This window comes from Syngnathus leptorhynchus, chromosome 3 (assembly GCF_054491065.1).
Source record: "Syngnathus leptorhynchus isolate UIUO chromosome 3, UIUO_Slep, whole genome shotgun sequence".
Classification (NCBI taxonomy): Eukaryota; Metazoa; Chordata; class Actinopteri; order Syngnathiformes; family Syngnathidae; genus Syngnathus; species Syngnathus leptorhynchus.
This window is the reverse complement of record NC_141197.1, coordinates 19,424,098-19,438,870: the sequence shown is the minus strand read 5'-3', so window position 1 is coordinate 19,438,870 and position 14,773 is coordinate 19,424,098. Positions and strand designations below refer to the sequence as shown.

Here is a 14,773-nt window from a genome sequence, read left to right as displayed (position 1 = left end):
TTAATTTTAATTTTTTTTTCATCTAATTGTGTATACATATATGCTACACAAACATTTGAGATTAAATTGTGAAGCCAAAGCTTTACTGGTTTATGCTTTTAAATTGGATCCTTTTATAAGGCAATGTTTTATTCAGCTTGTTATGAATTTAGTCTGTGTTTCTGTGGAGGCCGTTTGGATAACATTTTCCCTGCAGCTATGTTGTGAAACTATTTACAGCATAAATGCATATCCTTGGCAACTTGATCCAAAAGAAATTTGGGGAAAATGTGGTCAATGTAGAAACTAAAACTTGAAGGTGGACTTGAACAATTTACAGTAGCTCAAAAATAATAAAAATGGCATTTGGTGAAAACAAACAATTAAATAAGTCCCTGAGAGGCAGATTGGCTTTAGCAAAGCAATTGTCCCAACAGGCTTATCAGCCATTTAAGAAAATGAGCCATAATAATGTGTTTGTTTGTTTTGGAAATGTTCTGTTCATTCAAATTCAAAAGACTCTTTTGCTCCCTTTGTGTTTTCAATTAGAGTGATATGCCAACTGCCCCATGATATTGCCTCTGCCAAGAAGAACGGTGCCAATACTACCCATGAAACTCTCATGGTGAGTCCTGTAGAGGCACCGAGAGAAAAAAAAGGTACGCAACAGACACATTATCATCAAGTAATGGCTCCCAAATTAAAAAAATTATCTGTTCTGCTTTATTGGAACAAATTGATTGAGTTAATAATCACATCACATGTCATTGACCCACAAAAACAGTGCTAAGATTTTTTTAGCACTACATAGCATCATAGAATAATTAATGGGTAAGCTCATAGTGATAATAAAGGGAAGCTAAATTAATGAATAGCTGGATATTGAAATCATATCTTCCGAAAATAATATAATTGTTGCGCACATGAGTCATTGTGTAATTCAGTGAGGTATTTCCTCTACGTACTGCTATGCATGTGTCTTTTTGAATCCCATCTCAATCTTGCTGATGGAGTGAAAAAATAAAACGATATCCTTAGGCTACTTTTACATGCTCACAATGTGCCACTGTGATTTATTCTTCATTTATTGTTTTTGTTTTTTTGTCCCTTGCTGCTGTGTCTTCATGGCTGATTTAAAAAATAGATTACAAAGGACCATGATAGTGTGTCACGCTATGTTGTTTGTATTCCGTCTGACATGTATGTTTGTATTATGTGTACTGCGTGTAATACAATGTCACACTTGTGCTCAATTGGAAACAGATGTTTTTTTTTTAAGATTGAAAATAAATGTTTCATCCCTTAGTAATGTGCTTCTTAAAAATAGTTAAATGTGCTTTAAAAAAGCAAAGCTGCCAAAACTGCAGCAAAACTTTATTAGTTTTAGCTTCGTCAAACTTCTGATTTTTTTTTTTAACTGCATTTTTTGTTAAGATTAAAAAACAATTGTTACATCCCGAAGCAAAACTGTCAAAACTGCAGCAAAACTTTAGGTACAAGCATTACTTTTAGTTTCGTTAAATTTTTTATGTGTGCTGATGAGCTGCTTAAATATCGAAATAGCCCACTTTGCATTCTCTCTTAATCGTGTAAGCACTGACTCTCTTTATTAAACAGTTAATTTGATGTTCAAATCAAACTACAAATAAACTAATGCTCCAACTTTCTCCTTCTTAATCCCACAGGGTGTAATAACCTGTCAAGATTTTCCCCAAAATATTTATTCACCCTCCTTGTGCTGTACTTTCTTGGAGCATCCCAGTGTTTGTTTGTCTCTCAGAGCAGTGCAAATAATCTGGAAGAAAATTAAGTAGACAACAACCCAGTGATGTTCCACTGCCACGTGCCCATTGCATGTGGGATTAGACGGGTTCTGACTAATATGGTTTGCGCTTAGACGGCGTCTTTCTTCCTCTGTTTGTAGATATTCATGCACAAAAGCTTGGAAATAGCTGTTTTCCAATAATCTGCTTTTGCCTCGCGATAGTCCATTACAGTGGCAGCGTTAAAGCAAATAGACACAATTTGGTGCTTGAAATCACGTTAATCCTTTGGGTTCATATGTCAATCATAATGTAATTTTTAAAGCGCCAAATGAATGCACTTTGCAATCCAAAATATAAGTCTTGATTTTGGAGCTATTTTATTGTGTTTCTGAAGCCACGTTCCCCACTGAGTTCTCAATGAGAAAATAAAAGTGACAGATATAAACTCATAAGAGATCCGATATTCTTTATTTTTACTTTTTACGATTCAATAAGCGTGAGATGCTTGGTCAGCAAATTATCTTTGCTTTTGTCCAGAGATGTTTATGTTGTCTCACCTATGGGAGTATTACATGGAAGTAATTGTTTGGATGTCAATACTGGATGTCTATTTTGCAATATATTGTACAAAAGCCACACTACACAGAAGCAATTAACGCTACAAAATGCAACTCTCAGCTTTCCGTCAAGGTCTTTTTTTTTCCCCCCCAAGTGTCAATGCTTCAACTCAAAGCTCTTATGCAGTGCTCCTGAACAAAAATAACTTATCATATAATTATATTAAAACACACTTTCTTTTTTAAAGTTGTTTGATAGGGAACAAAACAACCGGTATGGTCATCCTTGGTAGCTCTTGAAGACACAATGCAGTGGAGACATCTTTTTTTTTTTTTTTTTAACTGCTGCCTTGCCCCAGTCTCATGAACCTGCTTGACCCATTTTACCAAATGAAGTTTGTTGCGTGTAATTTCTATTATCCAGTAAAAGAAAAATGTGGTTATTGAAAATCCTGAATGGCTGGTCACGCTGGGAAATGACAAAAAAAAGTTCATAGCCTTGGCCCAATCCCTCCAGAGCCAATTTCACTGCCAAGAGTTCCCGTTTGCCGAGACAGTAATTGTGCTTTTCTGGGAAGACTCTACCATAAAAAAAATGTATCATCTACGAGCAGCCATTGGGATAGAGCAGCACTCACTCCCACCTCAGAAGTGCCCACCACCACAATGATCTGACAAAAGGGATCGAGAGAAACTAGAGCAGGAGCAGATGGAAATTGACTCTTGAGGTTGCTGAAAGCAAAGTCCGCATCATCAACAACCGACAGAATAGGATGGTGGTGGAAGTGAGGTCAAAGGCGTCAGTAGGTTTAGGCCACTCAGAAAAAATGTGGTTTTAGAGACGTCTCAGACTCTGGAGCAGGAGTGGCTCATGCTCTTCGCATTCAGAGGATGACTGCAAAATCAACATGTTATCAAGTTAGACAAACACAAATTTGTTAGTCTTGTCCCAGAGGACATTAACACATGATTGTGAGCTTTTGTTAACCCAAACATCCTGATGAGGTATTCATAGTGGTTTAATGGAGATATTGAATGCTGTCTTCCAATCTTCTTCTCTAATTCAAACGAGGCGACAAGCATTGTGCAGGTCCAGCTTGGAATTAACTGGCCCCGTGGAGAAGGACGAATGCTGAATATATAGATAGAAGGGGATATTTGTTCTCGATGGCGAGTATATTGATTTTATTAGTCTATGCAAGGTCTTAAAGTCACATCCTTCTTTCCCCTTTCACCCACCATGGAGGACGATGAAAGAATAATACCTGCAAGCAGATATTCTGAGATATTTTTTCATAGTCTCTCTTTCCAGTCACAAGATGTTATAGAGTCATCTACTAGGGAGAATGGCTCCTGGCTGGAGATCGATGGCACAATCATAAGGGCTGTGGAAGGGGTAGGGAGGGCCGCAGCATGATCCTTGCTGAAAACTTGACCAAGGTCATGGTAGCACTCCGTGACAATGTGTAAGAACATGCGGCTTTGTTTCCGTGACACTATTGGTACGAGGGCTGATTGCAAATGGTGATTATGACAAGAACAAAAGTGGGATCAGGTGGGCAGAAAAGGAGGAAAACCAGGTGAGGATACAGGTGCAGAAACTCTGAACTGAAGCAAAAACATTGATTTTGTTAGATGAGGAATAAACAGCATCTTAATGCAGCTCACTTGGTAGCCGAATGAGTCAAACTGGTGACGAGGCGGAGTTCGGGACTAGTTTCGAAATGCAGCTGACAAGGATTGAGTGCATCTAGCTGTAATCCTGCGTACACACACGTACTTGCACGCACACAGAGGGGGAAAAAAAGGGGGCAGGGCCCAAGAAGGAGAGGCAGGAGACCTGACAAATAATTCGCTAATCCATCTCTTGAACTAAAATGTGCAAAAGAGCCCATTAATCACGCACACACTTCTCTCTCTCTCTCTCTCTCTCTCTCTCTCTCTCTCTCTCTCTCTCTCTCTCTCTCTCTCTCTCTCTCTCTCTCTCTCTCTCTCTCTCTCTCTCTCTCTCTCTCTCTCTCTCTCTCTCTCTCTCTCTCTCTCTCTCTCTCTCTCTCTCTCTCTCTCTCTCTCTCTCTCTCTCTCTCTCTCTCTCTCTCTCTCTCTCTCTCTCTCTCTCTCTCTCTCTCTCTCTCTCTCTCTCTCTCTCTCTCTCTCTCTCTCTCTCTCTCTCTCTCTCTCTCTCTCTCTCTCTCTCTCTCTCTGCAGACAAAAATACATTGCATATATTTGCTCTGTTCTGTAGGAAAAACAACTTTTAGTGTTGAGCTTATTTATTGGGGACCTTCACTGCCTCTTCATCATCAATGCAACACAACCTGACACTGAGGGCAGCAAATAACACCTATAATGAGTTAAAAAAAATATATAGAACTCTATAAATAATTCTAACATGTTGCTGCTGCTATGCCAACAGGCAATGTTAATGTAGAGCTCGCCCGAATTTGCCATCAGCCGGTGCCAGTGGCACATCTTTTAGTATGAAAGTAATGTAGCTTGGAAAATATTCTCAGGGGCTGTGGTAAGCAGTCTGGCTCCAACACACTGGGGTGCCCTTAAACAAGGAACTGAAGGCTAAGTGCACAAAAAGTGTTGTGCCGATGATCGTAATATCTGAAGGAACGTGTTACGCATGATTTTTTTAGTATGTCGCACACCTCCACCTAGGTGTTTCCATGTCTCACGGCACTCCCTTGTTATCACGCTTATGCAATGTTTCGTTCGCATGTCACTGAAGAAATGCAAACACCACTGGAGCACTAAATTATTCACAAGCCTTGTGAGCTGAATTGCAATCATACGCTTGGATGTCCAATTATGATTTAACTCAAATGCAGCATAAAATAAAATAGAAAAAGAAGCAATTTAACCGCCGTAAACAGTGAACCATTGTGCGATTGTTAATGGATTTGTAAAAATGGAAAACCACTTTTGCAGTGATATTCAGCTACATAAACTGTCATCTGTGCCTTTTGTATACAGAATCTGTGTTTATTTTCCATCACGCTTATATAGCATTAGAAAAGCAACGTATTTAATGTCAATTTATGTCATTAGCCGTGACTGAGTGTCTCTTAAAATCCATACAAATACACACACTGCTGTTATGTAGAGCCAATTAATACTTTTACTCATTGTAGTGTAGTACATTTGCCATTATGTGTGACTGTGAATGCGTAGTATGATTGTCTGATTGTGGTTTCGTCGACCTTTTACCTGAATTGAACTGCTTTAGCTCTCCGTGACCCTGAACAGGACAAGTATAGAGAATGGACGCGTGTTATGGTTTACTTACTGAAAGGCCTAATACTCAAAACACAGTGGACAATAAATACATTCTAAAGTATAGAAAATGAAATCATGTTATGATATATTTGCTGAAAGGCTTAATACGCAAAGCATGGTGGACAATAAGTCCATTCAAAATTCATACCGTTTTCAAAAAGAAGCACACACTCATGTATATGAAAGTCAGACAATGCCTCCATACAATAAAATGCACACCATTGCCTTTTTTTTCTTGCTTTAGCTCCACCATAACCCTGAGCGATTTTATCAATAGAAAATGGATGAATAATTTTGCAGATCCACAAATACCTACACACCATTTACACAAATTTACAAAACCAGAAAAGGGTTTGTCCGCCACACTCATAAGTGCAAGCATCTCTCTGAGATTCCACAAATAAATAAAATGAGATATTATATTGCAAATCTTTTGAAAAGTCAATGCCTTGATACACATTTCTGGTGTTAAAAAATACTCATTAGTTTGACAGATTTTTTTTAATATAGTAGTAATCACCCACCTCGATTACATGACTCACCAAAGTCTCATTTCAAGTCTCATTTGAGGTTACGTTATCAAGGTTAATGTCACTCAAGGCAGGATAATGCATGCTTTGATGAATGAAAAGACATGCATTTAAAGCCCCAATGCAAAGTCCAACGTTGACCGAATAAAGATCTTCCACGCTTATGCACCCTTTCAGTGTTATCCAGTCTGATGATCAAGATAGCATATTTTGCTCTTCCTCATTTGTCTTCTTTTTGACTCTACAGAAGAATCTATTTCACCCAATTTCAGGTCGGCAAGCCTGCAACGCAGGACCGCCGGATCAATATTTGCCAAGTTTAAACCACGGGATTATCCATCTGTCAGCCTCCCCAACAGAAGCTCTCAACTGTGACATAAATCTTTGACTGTCCTCCACCATTTGAGAAGGTCACACCTACAGTCTTTGTTATGTTGTACACCTTAAGGATGGATTAAATCGTCGATAGTATCACTCTGACACTCGGTTGTGCGTTGCACAATGGTGTGTCCATTAAACTTAGTTTGGTTAAAATTGATCAATGTTACAAATCAGCCATTTTTACTTCATTGTTGACTACTAGCGCCACTTAAATTGACAATTAAATACAAAAGAAGCGTTTTGAATTGCAGGCTATGCCTAACCGCCTTGTGAGAACATTTTGATTTTGTTTTGAACCAACGACGGTGTGGCAAAAAAAAGACGTAATTATCGTATGCTTTTTCTTTACTACTAAAATGCAAAGTAGTTAGCCTTTTTCAGGTATATATCTTGATTTTGTTTATTCCAATTATTCTAAACAACTCAATCATACATTCCAAGGTTCAACTAAATATACAGTAATATTTCCAAACGTAGGCCTGAGCTGTCCTTCTACAGTCGGGAAGGTGACCTATGTATAAACCTGGCATTAATCTTCCAAAGTGCAATGATAGCTGTTTTGCCCTTGGAAAGCCTGATGCTTTTAGGGTCATAAGTGTAAAATGTAGGGTGTCTCGATTAATGCATAATAAAACATGCATCACCGCTTCGTGTTGGTTTTAGTCCAAAAATAGAAGTCATTGGAGGACATCGTCTAAGGTCATGTTGAAAACATTTTGGTTTTCTCAGTTCGAATATGATAAGGTAAGAAGAAATTGTACTGGTAAATTATTATTAATTCATGATAAACTCCCATTTATGACATTACAAAAAAGCAGGCATTCGTGCTTTTGGATTGTGTAAGAAAATTGGAGAGCTATGCAAAACACATTTTTTTAGCTTTACAGTATTGCTAACTGCTGTTAAAGTCTGTGTTTACATCATCTTTTACAACTTCCGCAGAGTCGTTGATATTTCCTCTTATCCACACGGGACTTTATGTTCATCAAATATTCATGATGTATCAACAGAAAATGGTTAGTCCAAAAAAGGCATGACCTACTTCCCACTTATATTTCCCTAAAGGGAAAAAGCATAAGACAGAAATGTTTTGCCAACGACTGTAGAAAAATGTTTTATGGATTAGCTGAACAAGGTTTTAAGCAAACTTTAGTTATTTAATTTTATTTTAGTGATTTATTTTATTTTTATGTTGGTACCAAATCTTAGGACTGATCAAATGTTTACAATTATTACAATATTATTTGCATAGTAATTAATTTTTTTGTTTTGCTTCTTTTTTTGCTTTTTTATTTTCATTTTGGTATCAAATCTAAGAACTGATCAAATATTTACAATTATTACAATATTATTTGCATAGTAATACTTTTTTTTTTTTTTACTTAACTTTTTTGTCACAGCATTGTAAGGACATACACGTGTAAATAATTATTTTTTATTTATGCTCTTGTTCACGCACCAAGATTTCAATGCCCCAAAGCCGGAATAAGTTATTGAAATTCTTCATGCAGTCACCCTGTCTCCTATATTTTAGCTTTTTTAAAAAACTACTTTCATTCCTTCTGGCGTATATCATATTGCAGCTTTACTTGTCAGGCACCCCCTTGAGCAGATCCACCATCAAGGCTGTCACGACACACACTTCCATACACAGTACACTGAGGACTGTGTTGTCCTCTTTGTCTATTCAAAGAACTCCGGTAACTTGTATCACAAAGGCCGTAACAATATGTCACGCTCGATCTATAAATCATACCATTGGCAGTCAATCGCAATCAGCATAAATGCGGGAACAGCAATTTGGAAATGCTTTTGTGCCACAGTGCAGCTACAAACTGCTGCATCTGAGCTGCAACAGTAGAATTGACGTTTATCCGCCTTTGCCTTTTACATATAAGCCATGAGTGAGGTTTGTGCAGCTGTGCACACTGACAGGGACGGCATCCCGCAATCAAATAATTAGACGTGTGGGAATATCATTGAGGGTGACATAGTATTCTTGGCAGACAGCGGCAATTTTGGACATAACGACGGAGGAAGAGAGTCTTTGGTGTTAAACGTCATACCGCGGTTCTGCCTTTCTTGCATTTGCTCTCATTTTACAACATTCCTGCCCCAGACATACTAAATGCAAAAAAATATATATATATAATCGCAAGACATGCTGGTCAGTTAAAATATATTTCATGCAAACTACTATGCACAAGTTTGAGTTTTCAAGACAGACTGAACATTTTTTTTTTTTTTTAATATGAAGAATGTCCAATACTTTTTCTTGGATTACAAACGTGTTCTTCCTTTTACTCTCCTTTTGGTGCGCACACATGCACGCACACGTGCACCGTTTTCATTAAAGGACCTAACTGAAAGCTCATATTTTATGGCAAAAATCTAATCCGGGTTTAATACAAAACAAAGCCATGCAGGCTGTCTAGGGGACATTTTCTCGGCTGAGTGGAAGCTTAGATGCAAATGTCATGCTAATTCAAACATGGCTTCATTAGACTATTAGCAATTGTTAACTTTCAGATATGCAGCATATTGCTTTTGTTCCTCGACATTTATGTTGTTAAAGCACATTAACACAATGTGTTAATAACCAATGTTGCGCACAATGATTTTAGTGTGTTTCTCAAAGAATATTGAAATACGAATGATGTTACAGATGTAGGTCAGAGGTTAAGGAATTGGACCCATAACCTTTTTGACAGACTGCCTCCATATCTACATCATCTTATTTTTGCAGGTATCTAAGTCAAAGTCAGCTTTATTGTCAATCACTTCACATGCCAAGACACACAAAGAGATTGGAATTGCGTTACCCACTATCCCACGGCGACAAGACATAACAAAACATCCAAAACAACAACACAAAAAGTAAAATCAAGAAGGCACATACAATGAATAAACAAGAGCGTTGAATAAATATAAATAAATAAACAAATAAGAGGAGCAAAAACGGAGCAAGTGTGCATACAGCAGACCGTCAGAATATAGCGTGAGAGTAGTGCAAGGGAGCCAACGCGGCCCAAAAGGTCAGGACGTTATCCAGCCGAGGGCGGAGGGGGGAGAAAGTTCAGGATCCTAACAGCCTGGGATCCTGAACTCTAAGATTTCTCTGCAATGTGTGTCAGGAACACAGACGTTTGGAGTTTTAATGATTAATCTTTCTATGCAGCAGAGCGGAAACCTGTAGGATTTCCAGAGCTTCTGTAAAGAGGAATGGGCCAAATTCCCTTTTGAGCTGTGAGTCGAGATAAGTCAAATTTATTTATATAGCCCTTAATCACAGAAACGTCTCAAAGGTAAATATGTTCACCAACTTCAAGAAACTGTCCTTGCCAATGATTTTTTTCCCACAGAGTATTAACTTTTGCTCGGGATTAATTTGTTATTTAAGTCGATAAAATATACAATATTTTACGACTTTTAGACAGTATTGTGTACACTGCCCAGTGTCAGTCCAGAAACACATGGGTTGCTGCAGAAAGAGGATGTGCTTAACAATAAAGACAAAAATGAATGAATTGAGCATCCTTTTAGCACACAGGTGTCAAAGTCAAGGCCCGAGGGCCCAGATATGGACCACCAAATCATTTTATGTGGCCAGCGAAGACAAATTGTGCACCAAATTCATATGTCAATACTAAAATAACCAATTGTTTTCACTTAAAAAAAATAGAAATATTGCTAGCAATTTTTATTACCACTCATATTTTTTAAACATTTAAACAGTCTATATTAGTGTCTGTTTTGAAAACTAGTTAGTCATCAGTTTGTTATGTAGCCGATACAATAAATAATATGAGACGTTCATACATGTACTTGGGTTGACAATTTTAATGGCCTTCCGAAGGAAACTGTGACTACTATGTGGCCCGTGACAAAAATAAGTTTGACACCCCTGTTGTAGCACCTCTATGCAATTGACAACAAATGTTTATCTATTTTTTATGGCTGTTTCAAGGGTACATTATTCCATTACTGATCGTTGAAACAAATGTGTGCTCTATAAACACACAGCCAAGTTTTTGTATGTATTTATACTTTAACAAAGTTTGTGTACGATTTAATATTCTTGACTTGCTAAATAAAAGCACAAGGCCTAATGTTTATTTTTCGGTTTTGTTTTGTTTATATAAAAGAGCGAACAAAGATAGTGGCTTCAGTAGCCGAGATTTTCAAATGAGGGTCTAACAAATGCTTGTAGATCAATAAAGTGTGTTCCATGTCACCAGATAAATGGCGTTCACATTTTGCCACTCAAAATTGCACATCTCATCCTTGAGCTGACAGCGGCTAATCTCTGAGCTTTGTTTTTCACACTGATCCACTGCTTATTTGAGGCAGATGTGTATTGAATCCATCAACCTTTAAAAGTTAACAAGTTGTCTGGGGAAATGCCATTTGTACCAGTTCAATAAGAAATGTCAGTCGGACTTGTGCATCTGCAGAGAATTGCAAGTGAATTGGAAGCCTCTGTCACATGAATTCTTCAAGGGCACTTGGCTTTTTTTTTTGCTGAAGGAGTTCAGAAAACTACTAAACTGATGCCTTGAAGGTCAACCACAATGCGTTCCGCGACCCTTCGAACTTAGACTTGATACAATTTTATCATCATTTAGTCCCAGAATCCAAACAGTTGCCACCTGAGACCTTCAAGTGTATAGTCATGCTTTACATAAAATCTGAATATAATCATAATAATCATAATAATCATCATCATCATCATTATCATCATACAAGTACAGGAACAAGTACTGAACTGGAATCAAACTGGAAACATCACTTACCAGAGTCAACATTTGTGCTCAGTTGGACAGATTTCTTTAATATCAAGGTTATGCTTCTTTTCTTCCCGCACATCTTTTTCTCTCTTCGGTCTTCAAAAAGCCAAAGAAAAAAGAAGCGAGCCGCATAAGCAGTTATTCCTTTGATGTTAACTGAAATGATGTCTACTGAGGTGGGCCGACAGAATGCATTTTTGTTTTTTTTGTCCAATCGTGTCGACATGTTTTGCACCTGGAATTTTACATGTTTTTTTGGTAATCTACTTTATTAGGAAAAATACACATACATAGAAAGTAGACGTCCTCTCCATTCTCATCATATGCACATTTATTCAAAGATGTCACATCTGCAATAACTAGAAACATATTGCTGTGAGAGACATTCTGTCTTAAAAAGAGAGAAATATTTTTGTAGATATAGTATTATACAGTCTCACATCTTGTTCTCATCTAATCATCCTGGTATAAATGTACTAAAATGAATGAACTGAGAACAAAGGTAACTGCACAAAACAGCATTTAGTGAGAAGGTAGTCCAAATTCAGTTGTCATCTTTTATTTGACATTGTATCAAAAACATTTAAAGAGCTTCTGCAACTGTCATCAATAGATGTTTACAATTCTGATTAACATTTTGCTCTGTTGTGAAGATTACCATTTTAGAAGAAATAGTAGGCACTTAATGCTAATATACAGTACAAGCAGGACTTCAGTCCGCCCACATTGGGTTATTTTTAAAGATGACAACTTTGAAGTTGTGGGTGATTGGTTAGACAAACACGAATTGGAACTGATAGTTTGTTATTATGAGTTGAAACAAACATAACATTTGTTTCACACTGTTAAAACTGCAGGGAATAGCTGCTCCACTTAGGCCAATTTATCTCGTGCACCTTAACTTGATTGTATAACCATATTTGGTCGCTGAGATGAATGTTCAACTGACATTTTTGCTCTGCTTTTAATTTTTCAGGAGTGCATTACATCCAGTGTTTAACTGCAAAGTACCATTTTATTGAATTTATCACTAAGAACTATATTTGAATCGGAAGGAGTCAGTCCTGACTTGGAAAATATATTGGCTTTAATTGACGAATTACAACACCTAAATTTGTCTTCTCCAGATTTTCTCTCTGTAGCTTTGGAAAGATAAATCTTCTTGTGCTATTTTCAACACCGCTGGTCTTTCTCATTAGATGAATATTTTAATATTTATGATGAGGCCCACAAATGTAGACCTAGTATCAAGGTCATCTATTGATGTTTTTAGAAATATGTATTAATTCAAGGTATATGGTTTCAAAGCAAATAAATCACCGCTCAGTCACCGTCAGAAAGGATGTCCCCACACCACGGGTGAAGCCAGCCTTCCTCGTGACTCCAATAGAGGCCGCGTTGTCTTTATGAATTTGGCAGAAGATGGGCGAACCTTCAGATACTTTTTGTTGGATCAAAGTAAACAGCAAATTGCCAATGTGACCTTTTCGTCTGTAATTTGGTTGAGAGTAGGCCATTGTGAGCTCATTGAACTCATCAGTCAGCACCCAAGACACGGGATGTCCCTTCTCATCCACCACACAGCGGTTTGGCAGATGTCGGAGATATGCTTTCACTCGATTGAGCTCGTTGCTTCCTTCATAAGGCAACTGTTGGACCACAAGCTCCGCATGGGACTCATTCAAAGTAGATGTTGCTAGTGTGGACACATTTCTGCTAATGGGGGAATAAGTGCATATGAACAAAGATGGCAAAGATAATTCAATGACTTGTCTTCTACTTACTCTGACATGATTAACTTCTCTGGGCTGTAGTTGATGTAGGAATGGTAACCTCCATATTCCTCAACATGAAATCCTCTGAGAGTAGCAATTTCGCGGACAATTTGAGAGTGATGATTTGCAACTTAAATAGACAAAAGAACACAATACAATTTTTGCGTCCCGTCAATTGTATACATCCTATTAAATCACATTCCATACATTACTTTAAAATAATGGAGACTAACTAACAGATATACATGCTCGAAGGAAAGTGCGCAATTTTAACACTCGTGTGCTTACAGATTAAATGCCAAATTAAAAGGACAAAGGATGGCAATGAAAAATGGACTTCTCTCATGTGGAGCTGTTCATAACGGCTCATTCAAACACTGACGCAGCACCAGGAGCAACTTGAGATTGCTCGGCGATATTAATGCATGATCTCAACAGAGAACCTTCACGTGCCACTAAAGCCACATCGACCATATTTAAGGATGAGGACTTGCACTCTGCTACAAAACTAATGGAACAGTAAGACGATTTGTTTGTTTGCTGTTGACTGAAAATCTTTAATATCAAAATAAAAACATGAGGGATATGATCAATTCTATAGCTTTTATTTCTATGTATTTATCAAAACTTAGTAAGACACAACTTAGAAGAGGCCATCCCAAGTAGTCACAGGCGTTCTCTACCCAAAGATCTAAAACACGAAAATAAGCTTGACCTTAAACATCTTTTTATTTCTTTATGCCTATGGCAAAACTAACTGTTTCAATATTACTGAAGGGAAATTCAAATCAGCATATATAAACATTTTCATTCTTCAAATATTGGCATTGGAGTCAAACTGTTTGCCTCAATTGCTTCACCCACCTTCAAATTCAAGTCTGTCTCTCCACTTGATGAGTTTGTCATCAGTCAGCAGACTTCTTAAAGAGTTTTGGTTTTTGGAGAAGAGGCTGTATTTCTCATTGATTTCCTTGAAATTACTCCCAATCTGCAAATCATTCATTACAGATCATGTTGACCTCAACCAAGCAAGCAATCAAATTCCTCCAACCAATCCATGTCATTTTCCCTACCTGATTTTGACGGTAGCAGATGGCCGTGCTGAACGTAGGCCAGGAGTCGACGCACATCTTTAGTTGAAACACATTGTTTTGCAGAATATGATGCAATCCACCAAGAACCTGAAGCATAATCGAACACAGCAAAATGACAGTGCACTCATCGAATGATAAATATGCCCAATGATAAATATATCAACTGGAAATGTTAAAATAAATTATATTTGCAGAATAGTAGTAATAAAAAGCAAATACAAAGAAACCCAATAAATTACATTGATGGACTGTGGTAGCTCTTGATAAAGGATATTTTTCATCAACGTCAGGTCCTTGAACGCCTTCAAGATGATCATTTTAGTCGGACAAAAATCGACTGCCTGTCTCAAACTGTTCGGCTTCGGCGTGCAGGTGCAGTTAAACAAGTTTCTTAATGTGACCACGCCTTAGAAAATTATTTTTTAACCCTTACTGTCTTGTCAACCATCCAGGTCATGACCAAGTGTGACCATTGTTTTAAAAAGATGATAGAATAAAAAACAGATCAGTTTTCCCAATGACAAAATTGTGTTTTAGTTGAACTAAAAGCCCAAACGGTCGTCAGAACTTTGGAACGGGCACAGAATCTTATTACTGAAAAGGACAACACATTTAGACA

The 14,773-nt window shown here is 37.5% G+C and overlaps 1 protein-coding gene and 1 long non-coding RNA gene across 4 annotated transcripts in view; one reads left to right on the top strand and one right to left on the bottom strand.

Annotated features, from left to right (window-relative positions):
• Window positions 1–7,196, top strand: part of LOC147059654 (uncharacterized) — a 63,195-nt gene extending 55,999 nt beyond the window's left edge. For both annotated transcript variants that reach the window (XR_015065700.1, XR_015065699.1), the window contains exons 3-4: window positions 529–638; window positions 6,365–7,196. This is a non-coding gene — a long non-coding RNA (uncharacterized LOC147059654). The remainder of the gene's footprint in view (window positions 1–528; window positions 639–6,364) is intronic.
• Window positions 7,197–11,719: 4,523 nt separating this feature from the next.
• On the bottom strand, window positions 11,720–14,661 carry LOC147059653 (glycine-N-acyltransferase-like protein 3). Of its 2 annotated transcripts, none has more exons than XM_085908029.1 (5): window positions 14,394–14,661; window positions 14,134–14,241; window positions 13,925–14,048; window positions 13,070–13,190; window positions 11,720–13,001 (listed from the first exon to the last, which is right to left on the bottom strand). In XM_085908029.1, the coding sequence occupies exons 1-5, from the start codon at window positions 14,469–14,471 to the stop codon at window positions 12,602–12,604; spliced, it is 831 nt and encodes a 276-aa protein (XP_085764155.1). In that variant the 5' UTR covers window positions 14,472–14,661; the 3' UTR covers window positions 11,720–12,601. The 2 variants fall into 2 exon arrangements, with proteins under 2 accessions (XP_085764155.1, XP_085764156.1); XM_085908030.1 differs by having other exon boundaries at window positions 11,720–12,998.
• Window positions 14,662–14,773: the final 112 nt, after the last annotated feature.

Bases quoted from the DNA above. Each gene is read 5' to 3' on its own strand.
- LOC147059653 (XM_085908029.1), bottom strand. From the start codon at position 14,471: ATGATCATCTTGAAGGCGTTCAAGGACCTGACGTTGATGAAAAATATC. The intron at 14,242-14,393 runs GTAATTTATTGG...ATTATGCTTCAG, and splicing joins AGCTACCACAGTCCATCAAT to GTTCTTGGTGGATTGCATCA. The intron at 13,191-13,924 runs GTGGGTGAAGCA...TGTCTATTTAAG, and splicing joins AGACAGACTTGAATTTGAAG to TTGCAAATCATCACTCTCAA.